This window comes from Spermophilus citellus, assembly GCF_964194105.1.
Source record: "Spermophilus citellus genome assembly, chromosome: 3".
NCBI classification, from domain to species: domain Eukaryota; kingdom Metazoa; phylum Chordata; class Mammalia; order Rodentia; family Sciuridae; genus Spermophilus; species Spermophilus citellus.
Genome location: NC_138184.1, coordinates 201,899,179 through 201,918,720, shown reverse-complemented (window position 1 = coordinate 201,918,720; position 19,542 = coordinate 201,899,179). Strand labels below are relative to the sequence as shown.

General features: G+C 39.5%; 2 protein-coding genes across 4 annotated transcripts in view; one reads left to right on the top strand and one right to left on the bottom strand.

Annotated features, from left to right (window-relative positions):
- The first annotated feature begins 1,490 nt into the window (after positions 1-1,490).
- GATAD1 (GATA zinc finger domain containing 1) lies at positions 1,491-9,168 on the top strand. The gene is made up of 5 exons (XM_081285945.1): positions 1,491-1,977; positions 2,329-2,454; positions 4,356-4,415; positions 5,570-5,753; positions 7,721-9,168. The coding sequence occupies exons 1-5, from the start codon at positions 1,729-1,731 to the stop codon at positions 7,909-7,911; spliced, it is 810 nt and encodes a 269-aa protein (XP_081142071.1). The 5' UTR covers positions 1,491-1,728; the 3' UTR covers positions 7,912-9,168.
- Positions 9,169-17,240: 8,072 nt separating this feature from the next.
- PEX1 (peroxisomal biogenesis factor 1) overlaps positions 17,241-19,542 on the bottom strand; it is a 66,487-nt gene continuing 64,185 nt past the window's right edge. For 2 of the 3 annotated variants that reach the window (XM_081288427.1, XM_081288424.1), the window contains one exon: positions 17,241-17,649. In XM_081288427.1, the coding sequence (XP_081144553.1) occupies positions 17,565-17,649 (85 nt within the window). In that variant the 3' untranslated portion in view covers positions 17,241-17,564. Of the gene's footprint in view, positions 17,877-19,542 lie in introns of all 3 variants that reach the window. The other variant, XM_081288425.1, reaches the window with a different exon arrangement.

Genomic DNA, 19,542 nt, shown 5'->3' with positions numbered 1-19,542 from the left:
GGTTTCATATCCTGCTTCAAGTAGAAAGCTCCATTGCTGATGCTTCATTGCCCTCAACTCAAAAGAATTACAATTCGAAAGGGCCATATTTTAGGATATGCTCTGAACCCCTCCCTTCACCATTGCTCTGAAATGAGACGGCACTCTACCTATTCTCCTCAACCCCTTTTACAGTTGGTTTACTCCCTGTAACAGTTCTGGAAGATTATTTTGTTGGGGAAACCCTGGTGCTCTGAAGCTCTCTACCCTGCCCAGAAAAGGGACCCAGGGTCCAGGCTGTGATGACAGCCACGTCCAAATAGCAATCACCATTCATGGTAAAGTAGGGATATCTTGTTCCTAGGTTGTCATGAACCTACATGAGATTTTCTGATGTCATGGGCACTTAATACATGCTTCCCTCTCCCTCCAACATATTCCTCAAGATCTCTCCGAGGATGTCAAGGGTAGGAAACCTGGGATTGTGAAGAGGGCTATGCAATCACCAATTCACCAAGAGAGACTGAAGACACCCTTTTCGTGCAGGCCAGCACTGATGAGCAACATATAATCAAGGTGGTTTGATTTCTCCTAGCCACTCCGCCTTGCCAGCTGTTTGTTCTCCAGTGCCTGTGGCTGGGTCTCAGGACCCTTTCAGGATACTCTCACAGTCAAAACTCTTTCCCCACAATGCTAAGCCAGCTATTTGTCTTTTCAAGTCCCATTTTCTCATGGGTGTTCTGTTTAGAGGCTGACGATGGCATCATTGCTCAAAGGCTAATGAACGTGTGCTCTCTATCTTAGACTTTAAAATGTCTAAATTCTTTTTTTAATTTTTTAGATATATTTTTTAGTTGTCAATGGACCTTTATTTATTTATATATGGTGCCTCACACGTGCTAGACAAGTGCTCTACCACTGAGCTACAACCCCAGCCCAAAATGTCTCAATTTTAACTCCCACCACATAAAAATATATGAACATAATCCACATAAACCAACATATTGGGGGGGGTGACAAACTGTAATTTTTTTTCTTTTTTTAATATATTTTTTAGTTATCAGTGGACCTTTTTTTTTTTTAAATTTATTTATAATGTGGTGCGGAGAATCCACTGCCTCACACATGCTAGGCAAGCGCTCCACCACTGAGCTACAGCCCCAGCCCCAAACTGTAATTTTTAAGAGTCTAAAAGGGGACCTGAATAGGATTGCCAGATTTAGCAAATAAAAATACAGGATTCTCGGTTAAATTTTAATCTCAGACGATTTTTGCAAGGAATACACTCAGCCTAAAAAAATTACTCGATCATCTGTCATTTAGATTTAACTGGGAATCCTATTTCACCCGGCAAGTAGACCAAAAAGTTTGAGAACTGCTCCACCAGGCGACAGCAGGTTGAACTGCAGAGAGGGCCAAGTAATTCCGGCGGGGCACTTCCGGTGAGGTAGTTGGTGCGCGAGCCCCCGCCCCCCATCTCCGGAAGCCTCCGCGGGCAGCTCACAGGCCAGGCCCCGCCCCGCGGTGCTGTGCACTGCCCAGGGCCGGTGGTGGGCGCGGGCGGGCGGAGCCTGTCCCGCGCCTGCAGGGGGCAGTGGCCGTGGCCAGGCCCTGGTGTCGACAGCTCGGCATCCCTGCCCTCGCCGTTCTTCGTGTCGCCGGGGTGGCGGGCCGACCAGTGGGCGGCCAAGAAAGGCGGCCGCCATTCCCGTGTCGCTGCGCCCGCGGGGGCCGCCCGAGCCGGCCACCATGCCGCTGGGCCTGAAGCCCACCTGCAGCGGCTGCAAGACCACGTCGTCCTCCATGTGGAAGAAGGGCCCGCAGGGGGAGATCCTCTGCCACCACTGCACGGGCCGGGGCGGCGCGGGCGGCGGGGGCGCCGGCTCGGGGGCGGCCGGCGGAACTGGGTGCAGCGGTGGCGGGAGCTTCGGGACGGCGACCTTCGCCAGCACCTCGGCCGCGCCCCCGCAGAGCAACGGGGGCGGGGGCGGCAAGCAGGTGAGCTCACCTGCCCCTCCTGGCAGCCCCGGGCGCCCGGTACCTCTTCCCGGCAAATATTACATCCTGTGGTTAAGTAAGACTCTGTCATTGTAAGTGGCAGCACAGCCATTCCACTGTAGGAGGTGCCTCAACCTAAAAACCTGCCTTGACGTAGACGACCTACTCCTGTCACCTGCCCTGTTGGAAGCAGCCCACTTTTTTGGAGGTTCTGGCGATGCTTTCCTGCCCTCGCCCTTAATCTTTTTATCCTTACAAAGTGTACTTTGGGATCTTCGTAGGATGATTGTATCAGGGCGTCGACCTTTCTACATTTTTTATTCTCTTTTTCTCTATTTGTTTATGTAACAGAGTAAGCAGGAAATTCACAGGAGGTCTGCGCGGCTCAGAAACACTAAATACAAATCTGCTCCAGCTGCTGAAAAGAAAGTTTCTACTAAAGGAAAAGGGAGAAGACATATTTTTAAATTAAAAAATGTAAGATGATGTGGACAGTGTTTTTACTGTTATGATGATGATGTGTGTTCTGTGTTCTGCTACTGCTTTGGTTTTTAGTATTGAATGTGGCTGCTGCTTGTGGGAACCCATTTGTAGTATTCTGGGGAGTGGACCAGACTCACCCCCAAATAAGCTATGTTTCAGGAAGCTTGCTATTTATAATATTAATAACACTCTAGCTTTTATAACTTTCATTTCTTTCCTCTGGAAAATATTAAATATTTTTGTCAGGGTCTCTGTGGAGAGGAATTGAAGAGATTATGATTCTTGATATGGCCCGGTACACTTGGAAAATGTTTTAAAAAATCCTTTAAAGATTTAAGTAAATAATAATACTGGAATTTAATCATTTCCATATACAGTTGTTGTTAAAGCCCCAGAAAATGTTTCCTGTGATGATGAATTTAATGGATTTGAATAACATTTTTCTCTAATCCTTTGTCTCCTCTTCTGCTATATGAAATTGAAGAGATTGTTGAAAACCTATACTGGATATAGTTGAAAGCACATTTTTGTTGCAGTAAGTTTTATTTTTGTGAACCTGGGACAATGGGCAATATATTATAGACAATTTAAAATTATTTATTTTGTGATGCAGGGGATTAAACCCAGGAACCCTCTACCAGTGAGCTGTACCCCAGCCCTTTTTATTCTATTCAAGGCAGGGTCTCACTAAGTTCTGAGGTTGGTCTCTAATTTACCATCCTTTTGCCTCAGCCTCCAACATAGATGGGATTATAGGCATGTGTCATCCCATCCAGGTAGATGATTTTTTTTAAGCCTCAGTGTGGTATTCTTTTTAGGACAGAAATGCTTCTTTTACTGGTAAAAGCATTTCTGATGTTGGGCATGTTGATTTATAAAACAGAGGGGCTTGGGGATAGGTTCTTATGTAGATTGCAGATTCTTTTTTTTTTTTTTTTAATTTTAATATTTATTTATTTATTTTAGTTTTCAGCGGACACAACATCTTTGTTTGTATGTGGTGCTGAGGATCGAACCTGGGCCGCACGCATGCCAGGCGAGCGCGCTACCGCTTGAGCCACATCCCCAGCCCGATTACAGATTCCTAATGAGAATAAATGCTGCTAATTTAGGGTTTTTATAATTTAGTTTTCTTAAAAAGGGATTTGTTGATTAGATAAAACATGTTAAGTCAGTATTCATTTACAGTGTTTGTATTGTAGGCATTTTTTTTTCCTTTTAAGTTCTGCAAACCATTCTCTCTGATGATTATATTATCAATTTCTCTGCAACTCCTTTCTTCAATGTTCGTAGAAATACATGGGTTAGGCCAAATTTCTATGCTGTGGCATTGAAGAGTGTATTACAACTTAAGAGGTTTCAGTGATGGTTGGAAGGTGGCAAGTTATTAAGAACTCCCAAGAAATTTTCTAAAGCCTTAGTTCAGACTTGCTATAAAATTGATGATGTTGATTATCCTGGCAAGTTCCATCACTGAGATGAAAAATGACTTCAAAGAGACACTTTTTCACTTATGTCCACTTGCTTATTTTTCATGGCTTCCATTCTGTCATGTGCAGGCTTTTAGACCCAGTATATTTTTATAATTGAGATGTTAATGTCTAATGTGTCTCTGAGAGTACTTTGTGTTAGATCCCAGCAGCATAATCAGAAGCTTGCCTTTGTTTCTGAGTAACTTTTAAGCTAATGGTAACAGAAATAGTGGAAATACTCAGACTGGACTTTGCCACAACATTCAGAACATTCACTTATCTTTTATATTACTGTTTTTGTTACTGGACAGTAAATTTTAGAATTTCTGAAATGAATCTTTTATATATGACTGTAAAAAATGCCTGTATACACGTACATGCAGACATACATGGATATGCTAATGTTTTTACTTTTTCTCATAGCCTATCAAAGCACCTGAGTCTGTTTCTACCATAATCACTGCAGAATCAATCTTCCACAAGGTAAGCTTCTGTGGTGTTCCTGAAAGAATTGGACCAGATGTACAATATGCTACTAAAATGGTGTTTTGCTGGACACAGTGTTGCATGCTTGTAATCCCAGTGGCTTGGGAGGCTAAGGCAGGAGGATCACAAATTCGAGGTTAGCCTCAGCAACTTAGCAAGGCTCTAAGCAACTTAATGAGACCTTCTCTCAAAATAAAAAATAAATAAGGCTGGGGATGTGGCTCAGTAGTTAAAGTGCCCCTGGGTTCAATCCCTGGTACAAAAAAAAAAAAAAAAAAAAAAAAGGTGGTTTAACCTCAGTGTCTCTGCTATTCTGTATTTGCATAAAATGCAGTTATGCTTTTGTTCCATTCTAAACTGTTTTCCCCCATTGGTGGTTTATCCAGAGTTGAGGTGGGAAAGGTTACCTGTGGAAATATAAGGGTCTTAAGTATATTTTTAAAATATATATCATTGAATTGTCCTTAAAATGCTAATTATAGTGTGGAGCCAGGAAAAGGTAAGGCTAGGTAAGTCATCCTAGCCAGTGTGATGGTATGGAAGGGTAAGAAGGAGAGAGTCTGGGTGTGGGTTGATGGAGGATGTGGACCATAATATCTAATGGGTAGAGCAGGCCAAGAGATTCTGAAATGCCTTAAGCAGTGGTGGAGATTAACAGACACTACAAGTTCTTGGGAGAGGGTCCAAGGCATTTGATAAAATGAGAAGGTTAGGGTCACAGGCCTAAGGTTTCAGGCATGTACTAGGGTTCTTAGAATGTATGTCCCACAGATAAGGAGAGTCTGCTATACACAAAACATATTAATAAACACCTACTATGTGCCTGGCAATGCTTGCTATCAAAATCTCTCACTAAGGTATTATCTTTACATTGCAGTTTTACATTCCAATTGTTACATATTTTGGATTAATTTTCATTTATCATATATTTGTTTGCGTGCCTATAATAAACAAATGTAATCATGATAATTTGGGAATAATGATTATATAATATGTAGACAGGTTTAGAATTGGTATCATCATAAACATGGATTTGTTAGACCTTTTATTGACTACTTTCAAAACCTGCTTTCTTATTAAAGAAGTTTCATTCATAGCTGTGATGTTCCAGTTTTATTTTAAATATGGGATTTTTTTTTTATTTCCCTCAGGGAGTGTATTACCAAATTGGTGATGTTGTTTCTGTGATTGATGAACAAGATGGAAAGCCCTACTATGCTCAGATCAGGGGTTTTATCCAGGACCAATATTGTGAAAAGAGTGCAGCCCTGACATGGCTCATTCCCACTCTCTCCAGCCCTAGAGACCGGTTTGATCCTGCATCCTATATCATAGGTGAGTTTGACAAATGGCACAGGTTTTGGAACTCGGTTAACTCTGCCATGTTATATAAAAGAATGTGTAAGTCTGCTTGGTCTGCCATGACAAAATACCAAGGCTCCATTGGTTGAATGACAGACTGTATTGTCTCACAGTTCTGGAGACTGGAAGTCTGAGATTAGGGTGCTGTCAGGATTGTTGTGTAATGAGGCTTTCTCGTCTTGCAGATGACCACTTTCTTGTTGTCTTTACACAACCTTTCTTCTCTCTGTGTATGTAGAAAGAAAGCTCTCTGGTGTCCCTTAATAAGGACATCAATCCTATCATCTTATCCATAAAGGTCCTTGTGGCTTTGTTTAACCTCAGTTACCTGCCTAAAGGTCCCATCTCCAATACCACTACTTGGAGGATTAGGCCCTCATCATATGAATTAAGAGGCTGGGAAAACAAATCCCATTAAAAAAAAGGCATAGCCATTAAGCACAAAAAAGTGGAGATCTTTGTAGGAAATATGAAAGTTTATATAGCTGGGGTTTGAGTGCCTTTAGTTACTTTGGGTTACAGCAGTGTGCACCTACTAAAAAAATGATGTGGATAAGATTTTTTTCTGAGTGTTCCAGAATTAAACCATATAAAAAAATGTTGCTGTCGGGTGCAGTGGCTCACACCTATAATCCCAGTGGCTTGGGAGGCTGAGACAGGAGGATCATGAGTTCAAAGCCAGCCTCAACAAATGCGAGGCACTAAGCAACTCAGTGAGACCCTGTCTCTAAATAAAATAAAAATAGGGCTGGGGATGTAGCTCAGTAGTCGAATGCCCCTGAGTTTTGTACCCCTTCCCTCAAAAATTATTGCTCAGGAACTATATTATTTAGATTACTTATAAAAATCAATTTGAAAACAATTTCTAAGAGAACTATCCTAGTTATTTCTAAAGTCTTAATAAATTCTCAATATACAGCCCTGTACATACCACATGGCATTCCTAAGCCTTTTATCATTAATGGTTAAAAGATGTGATGCAAACAGTTTTTGGCATATATTTACAAGTTTATGATTAATATGATATTGAAAGTTTTCAAATTTCTTTTTAAAAAATATTTTTTAGTTGTAGCTGGACACAGTACCCTTATTTTGTTTACTTATTTTTATGTGGTGCTGAGAATCGAACCCAGGGCCTTGCACATGTTAGGCGAGCACGCTACCACTGAGCTACAATCCCAGCGCAAAAGTATCCAAATTTCTTAAGTTATCCTGAAATTTTCATTCTTATAATGAGCATACATTACTTTTGCTTCCTGAAAAATCTCTGCATTTTTTTTCATTGAGACCTCCCAGGACAATAGCCCAGTTATTTTCACCTATATGTCAATTTTATTACATGACCAAAGAGTTCTAGTCTTCTGCTTATGAGTACCTTAGAACACCAGACTTTCACTTACCTTATTTATGGGACAGCTTCCCAGAAGAGGCCATGATTGTCAGAAGCACATCTAGGGCACCTCGCCCATCTTTTCTTCCTAATCCCCAAAGTCTGAGGTACTTCCTAGTGCTGGAGGAGGCACATCTTGGAGGTTAAAACACAAAATCTGGAGCTACAGGAGTTCCACATCCCTGCCATTTACCACCTGTCTGAGTTTAGCAAATTCTTTAATCTCTTTGCTTCACTCTCCTCATGTGCAAAACGAGGATAATAGTGCCCACAACAGAAGTTTGTTGTGAGGATTCAAAGTGCTGATATATGTAAAGTACTTAGAACAGTGCAGTCATGTAACAAACTTTATGTAAGTGTTTGGTATTATTTTTAGAATCCTTTCTCAGTTGAGTTGCTCTTTTTTGGGTAACTTCAGAGCAACATCTTGACTGGATGTTAGTCCTTGAAACAAGAGTGCTTTCTCCTAGTAACTAAAAATATTAACATTTTATGAAAATGATTGTTATGTTCAAAAATGTATTTAACCTTTCTATTGGCTGCCTTTTAGGGCCAGAGGAAGATCTTCCAAGGAAGATGGAATACTTGGAATTTGTTTGCCATGCACCTTCTGAGTATTTCAAGTCACGGTCATCACCATTTCCTACAGTCCCCACCAGACCAGAGAAGGGCTACATATGGACTCATGTTGGACCTACTCCAGCAATAACTATTAAGGAAACAGTTGCCAACCATTTGTAGTTACAAAATTAAAACCAGGGCTGAGGATATAGCTCAGTGGTAGAGTACTTGCTTAGCATGTTTGAAGCCCCTGGGTTTGATCCCCAGCATTCAAAAAAAAAAAAAAAATTAAAACTGGATTTCCAGTTTTCATCTATCATACTACTATGAGATATACATGTGTTCCTTTCATGAAATTTTTACATGGAAAAATGACAAAGTTTTTTCCCCTAAATACCCAGTAATCATTAGCTTGTTTATTACCTATTACTTAGAAAATTACAAGGAATAGAAAATAATGAAATATATTTGAAGGTAAATATTACATTTTGTATGTATATCCTCCCAGGCAAAGGCTACACAGTTTCCTGGGAGACCATTAGTAACAGGTATGACTATTTTTCTTCATAATTTATTGTTAGTAGCTCATAAAATGAATTCTATTTTTATATAAGTATTAGTTAAGTTTTAGGTTTCTGATCAAGAGCTTAAATCAAATGTATCTGTTATCAATTGTATGTGTCATAAAGCCACACAAAACGTATTTCCTCATCAAGAAAATGCTGTGACAGACTTTGGACAGCATTAACTGTAAGGAGTGATTCCTAAATGATTTTATTAGCCCAGACTTTTTAAAACTTTTATGTGATTTTTTTGTAGCAAATGGTTTTTTGAAACCATTCAGTTGTTCTCAATAGAGCTGCTCTTCACTGTCTCATCTACCTTCTCTGTCAAACAGAGACTTAAGGTCAAACCATAGACTGCAGTGCAGATGTCACCTTCACTAGAGCACCCAGAAAACCTGTGCTGCTTGGGCAGTCATAAAAGTGATTGGTAGGCCTACCCCAACTTAAGCCATCTGCCATGGACTCCTAATAGCATGCTTTGGAAGGTCTGCTGTGTATGCTTCAAGTGCAAATCAGTTAAGTAAGGGAGCGACAAATGTTAGGGGTGGGGGGGAAATGCTTATCTCCTCTACCCTGATCTGATCATAATGATTGTAACTGTGGCACACCCTTACCCTTTTTCTATATAATTACTGTTATATGTTGAGAACAGGCACTGTAGATGGCTCTATGTATATGGTCATCTCTTTGTTCACAAAAGTTACAGTAAAATTGATTGTAAATACCATTGAAAATAGTTTTCTAAATGCTGATAGTCAAAACTTTTGGATTAAAATGTATTTTTCACCATGTATTTACTTATTTTATTTAAACGATGTAAGACTTTCTATCCAAAGATGGTATTAAATAGAAACTTCTGAGTTGTACTGAATTTGGAGTAGATTCATCATCAGTAAGTAACAGATTTTAGGAAAATCCTAGAATAGCCAATTGATAAAATGAGTATTTAATTAAGATATTTATTAAAAGGAGGACTTTATTTATTTTTTTTTAAGAGAGAGTGAGAGAGGAGAGAGAGTGAGAGAGAGAGAGAATTTTTAATATTTATTTTTTAGTTCTCGGCGGACACAACGTCTTTGTTGATATGTGGTGCTGAGGATCGAACCCGGGCCGCATGCATGCCAGGCGAGCGCGCTACCGCTTGAGCCACATCCCCAGCCCCAGCCACATCCCCAGCCCCATTTATTTTTAAACTAGTATAGTCGAGCAGGGTGGCATATACCCGTAGTACCAGCTACTTGAAGGCTGAGGTAGGAGGATCACAAGTTTGAGGCAAGCCTGGGCAACTTAGTGAGACCCTATCTCAAAATAATACAGTTTAAAAAGGAGTGGGGATGTAGCTTAGTGGTAGAATTCTAACATGTGCACTCTCTAATACCTAAAAACAAAACAAACAAAAAGTATATATTTGGGCTATTTGTTTCTAAATTTGATAGATAGCTTGTATCTTTTACATAAAGCTTCAGTTTTCACTTTCTCCTTTAACTAATACCAGGGCTCCCATGGTTTCTCCTATGATTTAAGGCCCTGGTCGGTATTCTTAACCTGCTGTCTTCTTCTTACCACTGAACTGTTTCCCCTGTACCCTCCTTGTTTTCCTGTCACTGAGCCCTTTTTCATAACCATTTCTTCCTACCAAAGACCTTTTTTTTTATGTATTTTTTTAGTTGTAGATGGCATAATACCTTTATTTTTATGTAGTGCTAAGGATCGAACCCAGTGTCTCAGGTGTGCCAGGTGAGCGCTCTATCACTCAGCCCCAGCCCCAGCCCCAGCCCCCAAAGACCTTTTAAGGCCCTTATGTTTTGCTTGCTTATATATTTTTGTTTTGTGAAGCAAGGAATGGAACCCAGGGCCTTATATATGTTAGGCAAGTGCCCCAGCCCAGTGCCCTTAAATTCTGTCTCCTTGATATCAATCTGTGCTGTTCTGTAGTTGCATTTAAGCTTCTCCTCTCGCCCACTCCTACCCAGTGTTCCCCGGAGGGTAGGGGGATGTGTGTTTTATTTATTTATCTTTGTATATTTCATTTGGCTGCCCTGGACATGTTTCACGAACTGCTTCTTACTCCACACCAGATATGTAAACCATACCCTTTGTAGGAGATTGTACCTCCTACACCCAAGAAATATAAGGCAATAGGTTATTGCAAGAGGGAACCTGAATGACCAACAAGAGGGTAATGCTTATAGAAATTGTAATATTTGTGTAACGGAACATTATGCAACCATCCAAAATGAAAATTGTCAGTGGTAGGGTTAAAATATAGAGTAGAGAAAAAAATAGAATTTAGAACTGTGTGATAGCAATTCTACATCAAGAAACTACTTTTATAAAAGATGGAAGAGCCAGATATGGCGGTGCATGCCTATAATCCCAGAGGCTTGGAGCCTGAGACCGGAGGATTGCAAATTAAAAGTCAATCTCAGCAATTTAGCCAGGCCCTAAGCAATTTAGCAAGATACTGCCTCTAAATAAAAAATAGGTCAGGAACTGCTGGTGTTCCTTATAACTGCTTAGAAATATTTGGCCTTTTTAAAAAGCTCTGTGTATGTGTATTTCTTGGATAAGTTTTTAAAAATTAAGACAAGGAGGTCTCAAGTGAAATATTGATTGGATCATACAAAAATTGTATAAAAAATTAAAACCAGGGCTGGGATTGTGGCTCAGTGGTAGAGCGCTCGCCTAGCACGGGTGGGACCCAGGTTCAATCCTCAGCACCACATAAAAATAAAGGCATTGTGTTGTGTCCATCTACACCCCAAAAATTAATTAATTAATTAATTTTAAAAAACCAAACAGAGCTGGGGTTGTAGCTCAGTGGTACAGCACTTGCCTAGCTTGGGTTCGATCCTCAGCACCCATAAAAATAAATAAATAAAAAGGTATATTTTCCAAAAAAATTTAAAAAAATAAACCCATACATCAAAACAAGAGGACAGGTTCACTCATGGCTGTTGGCAGGAGGTTTTGGTTCCTCATCTGGGGTCCTCTCCACAGCTTTGTTCACAGCACAGCCCCAGAGCATATTTCTACCAGAGAGTGTGCGAGTGAATCCAAGACAGAAGCCACTGTCTTTTTATAATCTTATTTGGAAGTGACATTGTGTTGCTTCTGACATATGCTGTTGTTCACATAGACCAACCCTAGATAGTGTGAGAGGGGTTGACACAAGGTGTACATTCCAGAGATAGAGACCACTAAGGTTCACATTAGAAGCACAGACGGACTCCATATCTAGCCAGTATTGTTGTAAATTAACATGGCTTTCTGAAAGGCAGTATGTATCAATCTTTAAAATATTCCTTTTTTGATTTTGAGAAGGGGTCTCGCTATCTTATTTTGGTTGGTGTTAAACTTCTGGGTTCAAGCAATCCTCCCTCTGAAGTCTCTTGAGCTGCTAGGACTACAGGGCATGTCATCACACCTGGCTTTCAACATTCATATATTTTGGTCCAGTAAATTAATTTCTAGAAATCCATGCTAAGAAGATATGGAATGTAGACCCAAAAAATGTAAATAGAAGTTACTTCCAGTATTGTTTTGAATTAGCAAAAAACTAGAGACAATCTAAATCCAACAATAAGAAAATGAATTTTCTTATGTTTGTAATGGAATTTTTTAAAACAACCACAACTATTACTTACAAGGAATTTTTGAGGAGAAGATGCTTATAAAAATGTTCAGTGTAGGGCTGGAAACAAGTGACACATGCCTGTAGCACCAGCTACTTGGGAAGCTGAGGCAGGAGGATCCCTTGAGCCCAGGAGTTTGGGGCCATCCTGGGCAGCATAGTGAGACTCCATCTTTTAAAAACAGATAGACAGACACAGCAAGGTGCAATGGCACACACCTGCATCCCAGCAAATCAAGAGGCTTGGCACAGAAGGATTGCAAGTTCAAGACCAGCTTTGGCAACTTGATAAGATCCTGTCTTAAAATGGCTGGGTATGTAGCTCAGTGGTAAAGTACCTCTTCATCCCAAGTACCAAATACAATAAGTACAAGATTACATAATGATTCTGACAAACAACCCCTGTTCCCCACATGCATCCATCTCTATATAAATAAAACTGTAAATAAATATCAACAATTAACATATTTGCAATATCGCAGTGAATTTTATATTCCCTTTGTTGTTGTTATGCTGAGGCAGTCTCACTATGCTGCCCAGGCTGGTTTCCAACTCTTGGTCTTAAGCAATCCTCCTGCCTCAGCCCCCCAAGTATCTGGAGGCAACAAGCATGAGCCACTGCACCTAGCTTATATTTATTTACTTATTCATTGTATAAGTAAATTACTTATAAATTACTTTGTGGTTTGAATTACTAATACCCACTACTTACATACTCAGGGAAAATATACTATTTTAACACAGATATCTAGGCCAAAAATTGGTATTATGGGCTGAATGTTTGTGGCCCTCTCCCAAATGCACATATTGAAGCTCTAAGTCCTAATGTAATGGGATTAGGAGGTTTACATGGGCCTTAAAGTTGTAGCCTTACAACTTAGGGGAAGGGAAAGAGACTTCCTTTGTCTCCCCTCCATGTGAGAATACAGTCAGAAGGCAGCCAACCTTCCACAAGCCTAGAAGAAATTCCTCACCTAAATTCCTCATCTAAGTCTGCCAGCAACTTGGTCTATGACTTTCCATTTCCAGAGCTGAGAGAAATAAATGGGAGATGTTTTAAGTACTCTAGACTATGGTATTTTGCATAGTAGTCCAAGCTAAGACAGATGGAAACAACTCAAGGGTCCATCAACAGATGACTGGACAATTAAAAAGTGGTACAAACAATGGAATATTTTTCAAAAATGAAATTCTGACATTTGCTACAAGAAGGAACTCCAAAAACATGCTTAAGTGAAATAAGCCAATACAGAAGGACAATATTACATAATTCCACTTCTCTGAAGTACCTAGAATTGGTAAATTCATAGAGACAGAAAGCAGAAGAGAAGTCACCCATGGTGGGAGGAAAAGGAGGATATTATGGGTATAAAATTCCTGTTTGGAATGATGAAAAATTTCTGGAAATGGATAGTGGTGGTTGCACTGATGCTACTGAATTGTGCACTTAAACATGTTGACCATGGTAAATTTTATGTTATTTTAACATAATTTTTAAATGTGTATATCTAGTAGGTAGAGACTACAGGATTTAAAACCCAGTTGGAAACAGAGAATGAGGAAGAAGGATGAATAAAGGAAGACATGAATGTTACTTTGTGGGAGATGAAGAAACAGTGGTGGCCTTCCAGGTAGAGCTTCCCATGTGAGGCATTGTGTCTGTTTTGCAATGTGAGGTCTGAGGCAGCTCTTGGGCATCAGTATCTATAAGGTGTTTAGAAATCTGGTGAGTAGGCAGGAGATTCAATACAGATTTCTGTCTCCTGATTTCATGCTTTTATGGGACCAACTGAGTCAGACAGCTGGACAACCATGTAGTCTGGGGTCCCTGGCCTCAAGACCAGCCTCAGCTCTCACTCTGACACCATATTCAAACTTTAAATACAGGCTAGATCACCACAGTCAAAACTTGCTTTTGGGGGCTGGAGTTGTAGCTCGGTAGTAGGGCGCTTGCCTAGCATGTGTGAGGCACTGGGTTCGATTCTCAGCACAGCCTATAAATAAATGAATTAAATAAAGATCTATCAACAACTAAAGGATTTTTTTTTTAATTGCTTTTGCAACTCTGGTCCTTTCGGTACAGATAACCCAAGGCTGGAAATAGTGCTCACCTGTCCTTGTGTCCTGGATTATCAGTCTAGGACAAGGTTTTAGGAATACAGAAATGTGTCCAAACTGCTCTAACTGCTGTAAACTTCAGCTTGCAGGGGGCTCAGTGAAGTGGGGGCAGGCTGTGCAAAGTCAACCTAGAGAAAGGCCACCGCAAAGGCATCCTTCTTTATAGCAGCTGGAGACTCCTACCAGCATCTTCAGGCAGGGCCATTGGGTACACTGGCTTAGGTAAGGCAGCAAGCCAGGCATGTTAATAACCTGAGCATCGGAATGATGCAATAGATGTTTCCAAAGCATTCATGCTGGGCTTTATAGGCTGAACATTTCTAGGTAAATATGATTTGATTCTGTGAATAAAGCCAAGGTTGTTCACGTGCAAATTTTATCGTACATGTTACTGTGGCTCGTGATCTGCACAAAATCATTTTTCAAAGATGCACACTGTTTGTAGACAGATTTAGTTGAGAAATAAGTATGAGTGTGAGAGGTCACGTCCTAAGTTATTGTGGTGAGAAAAGCAGACAAGAATTGCAAAGTAGCATACAGACAATTGGATATGGTAATTTTTTTTTAATTTTTAAAAATCAGCAAATCAGAATTGAAAAAGAACAAAATGGTCAGGCAATGGGTAATGGGTCCCAATTAAGGTCTATTCAAAGGCAGAGTATAGGAGGCTAACCCTTAGAAATATTAATGGGTACCAACAAGGCCTATTTCAAATGTAAAAGACCATGAGGCTTACCTGTGGGAACACTCCAGCCAACTCCTTTGTCCCAGAGAGGCGGGAAGATGGAAGGTGGGAATAAACCCAAATGGGAGTTACAGGAAGGATTAAAACTCAGGCTATGGAGGAGGGAGGGGAAGGGACAGGATATGGGTTTAGGAAAGATGGTGGAATGAGACATAATTACCCTAAGTACATGTATGAAGATGTGACTTTGTTTACAGAGACATGAAAAATTGTGCTCTATATAGTACTATGAATTGAAATGCATTCTGCTATCATATATAACAAATTAGAATAAATAAATAAAAAGAAAAAACCCTCAGGCTAAAGGACACAACCAATAGCCTTGATACTTTTTCAATGCCTGATTAACATAGATTTTGATCAATTCTCACATCCCCAAACCACATAAGCCCCTAAACTAGCACATCAAAATTGGTTTTCCTGCTGTCAGGCCATGCCCCCCCCCCCAAACATTTTAGTTCAATCTCTTCTCACTTAAATAAATCCTACTCCATTTATTCCTCCTTTCCAGTATTATCTGGGGATTTTATTCTTCCGATTTGTGAGACAAGACCCAGAAGGAAATTGGTAAAGGGGAATCTAGCCTCATCTCAAAACTCCAGTCTCAAAATAAAAGGATGCTGCTGTGCACACCATAACTTCTTGTGCCGATAGGAGCAGAATTTTTGAACAACCTATATTAGAATTATATTAGGAGAGAGAAATGTCAGCTATAAAAACAGTTGCTGGGGGCTAGGGCTGTATCTCAGTAGCAGAGCACTTGCCTGGCAAGTGTGAGGCACTGGGTTCAATCCTCAACACCACATAAAAATAAATGAAATAAAGGCATGCTGTCCACCTACAACTACAAAATAAATTTTTAAAAATATATGGTGGTTCATAGATCGTAGCTTATAACCAGACTGTCATTAACTTGGAAAGAGAATGACTGGCTGGAGGAAAGATATGGTCAAGAGTTCTTGAAATGAGGCCAGAGAATATTTTTGTCCTAGGGGAATGCTCAGCTAAAAGCCTTTCGTGACTTTAATCATGGGGTCAAGAATGACCTCTTTATGAATGTCAATCAGCCTTCTTTTCCTGCCACCCCAGTGCTTGTTGAATAGATCCATGTACAAAGTGGCTAAGATGGCAGGGATGAGGCCCTGCATGGCCTCAAGTGGACCACCTCTCAGTCCTGACAGCAGCAGTGACCACCCTGTATGTCCACAACCTAGGGGGACCAGCCCACACCTCTTGCTGGTTGATTGTAACTGACTCTATCCTATCACAATGGCAGGGAAACATCCTGGAATTGGATTAAATTTGTCTAAAATTTGTCCTCTGAACTTTTGCCAACACCACCTTTCATTGACTTACTAATGCTTTTACATTTTTGATATTACGCCGTACGACAATGGCTTCTTCACTCTGTAGTGAAGAGTAAGTCAGAAGGCGACCTATGGAATTCACTGGATTGAACATAAACATTTACTGTCCTGAGACAGCTGACCTTTTGTGAGGACAACTCGTTTATGAGGCTGGAGTACTGCCCTACAAGATGCAGTGTATTTAGCATATGCTGTGAACCAGTGACCACGGTCCTAATACGAGGATCTGAGAACCAAAGGGCAGGGGAGAATGGCCTTAGTTTCATACCCAGTGACCCACAAAAATCATTGCTTCCGTTCTCTGTGACTGTAGGCTTTGCTGGTTTAGAGGTAACCAAGAAGAACACTTTTACAGGGAAGGGTTATGATACTGGTTCAGTGAACTGATTCTAATATAGGAATATACAAAGTTGCTTATACGCAATTGGTGATGGGAAAAGTAAGGATAGAACCTTGTGAACTGTGACAAAATTTAATGGAAAATTCTGTAGCCTTAAGACAGGAAGGCCTACCAATGGCTCAGATGGGAAAGGTTTTGGGTCATCCACCTGGGAAAGGTCTCTAATCCATTGATGCACTAGCTAAACTCCAAGGAATACAGGATGAGCAATGAAGCAGAGAACTAAAAAAATATCAGCCATGGCCTCATGACTAGCTACAGAAAGAGCAACGGTTACTGCCTGTACATCCTTCATTGATGCCTCCCATATTTTTTGTATGTTTTAATTAATTTTCTTCTTTTTTCCTTTTCCCTTACCCAATTACCACAGTTTAATGTCAGATACATAGTTTGTACTGATGGTGATTGACTTAACAATATCAAGATAAAATTATACTGCAACTGAGAGAGGAAGAGATATCATTCAAAGACCCAAGACTTGGAGCTGGATGTGGTTTGTCAGGGAGATATGAAATTATTTCTGGTTGAAGGGCTAATTAAATTTATTTGAACTGTGTATACATTCCATACTTCCTGAAATAAGAAAGGCAGATAATAGAATATTTTTTCTCCAGAATATTAAAAAAGTTCCTCAGCATAAAACATGTCAAATGCTAGAAAGATGCTGAATATGTAACTGTGGGTTCCAAGAAATTTATTTAATTACATCTCTATTATCTTCAAACCTATCCACTATTATTTTATTAAATATTTTTAATAATAGGAAATACAATACAGATCTTGTAAATGTCTCAATTTATTCGCAGTGTTAATCTCAAGTAATCCTGATTATTACATAATCACAGCATTTACTGATCTGTGGTTTTATAGATAAACCAAATTTGTGAAATCAAAAAGAAATTTACAGACACCATTTTTTACTGTCACAATATAGGGACAAGTCATACACACACACACACACACACACTCACAGGCACTCAGGCACACACATCAGGAGAATAATTTATGCTAAAGTTACTTTCTGTCCTGGTCGAAACATTGTTCCACTTTGACTTTTTCTCTTCTTTGGATTTTGAAAGTTTTCATACCTTAAAAAAGTAAGAGATAATATTTAGTAAATGTAAACAATGTAACTACAAAAAAGATAATGAATTGTTTGTAAACAGAATTGCCTATATGCAAGTGAATTCTTTTTGAGATGAGGTATGCTCCATTGCCAAGGCTGACCTCATACATGTAAGCTCAGGTGATCTCCCTGCCTCAGCCTCCCAAGTAGCGGGGACTACAGGAACATGCCACTGCAGCCAGCCTAGAACTGTATTTTGTGAAAGAGAAATAATGAACTAGAAAAAATTAAAATGCTTACAAATAAATTTCCAAAGCTGCACTCTTAACAGAAAAAAAGAACAAAGGGAACGAAGATCCAAGTTAGAAAAGGTAAAATACAAATGGTGCAAGGTACAGTGGCGCACACCTGTAATTCCAGCTATTCAGAGAGCTGAGGGAGAAAGATTCCAAGTTTGAGGTGAGTGTAGGCAACTGAGTGAAATTCTGTCTCAAAAAAGCAAATAGCTATGAATAATATAAAAAATTATAACTGTTATAGGTTTAGTCAAAGAAATATAAATTATTAAGCAAAATATATTTTTTTCTCCAATGAAATTGGATAAGGTTAGAAAAAACACTGCAACAACCTGGGTTAGTGAGCTGGCACTTACATTCTGCTGCTGAAATACACATTGTAACAGTAATTCTTGGAAGGCGATTAGGCAATATATTTTGAAAATGTTAAAAAATGTGAGTACCTTGTAATGCAACAATTCTACTTCTATCCCAGTGAAATGCTTAAAGGTATGTGCAAACATTTAGTCATCTTAAAGAATGTTCATTAATTACCACACTGCTAATAACAGTATAATCTAGAAGTAATTTAAACGTCCATAAATAGGATATCATGGCATTGCTATACTACAGAATGACATTTAAAAACAACATAGTAGGGGCTGGGGTTGTGGCTCAGCGGTAGAGCACTCGCCTTGCACATGCGAGACCCTGGGTTTGATCCTCAGCACCACATAAAAATAAATAATATTAAATAAATAAATATATAAAAATAAATAAAAACAACAAAGTAGTAACCTCCTTAAAATGTAAAAGAATGTTCAAGATGTATGGATGGCTTAAAAGGGGGGCAGCTATAGAATAATATGTGTGAAGTGTTCTCATTGTGTTAAGAAAAAATATATAAGCATACAAGATAAGTAATTAAGGAAAACTACTGTTTCCTTATTTTTCCCATCTTTAATTTTATATTTTTCTACAATAAGTATATAACTGATGTATGTGTACACATATACTTCGCCAAAGCACTGCAAAATTAAGAGTTGAAACATTCTTTTTTAATATTTTTTAGTTAATGGACCTTTATTTTTTAATATTTATTTTATAGTTATAGGTAGACACAATATCTTTATTTTATTTTTATGTGGTGCTAAGGACAGAACCCAGTGCTTAAAAGATGCTAGGTGAGTGCTCTACCTCTGAGCCACAAACCCAGCCCCTTTATTTTATTTATTTATATGTGGTGTTGAGAATTGAACCCAGTGCCTCACATATGCTACACAAGTGTTCTGCCACTGAGCCACAACCCCAGCCCCCAAATATTTATTCTTTTTTGGGGTTGGTGGTGCTGGTGATGGAACCTAGGGCCTTGTGCATGCAAGGCAAGCACTCTACCAATTGAGTATATCTCCAGCCCCCGAAATATTTCTTCTTGAGAAACCAGAAATAAATATGTGAATCATTGATGTAGAATGGTTCCCAGTTGCCGGTTGCAGTGGTGCCATGGCTGTAATCCCAGTGGCTCAGGAGACTGAAGCAGGAGGATCTTGAGTTCAAAGCTAGCATCAGCAAAAGCGAGATGCCAAGCCTCTAAATAAAACTCAGTGAGACCCTGCCTTTAAATAAAAATATAAAAAGGA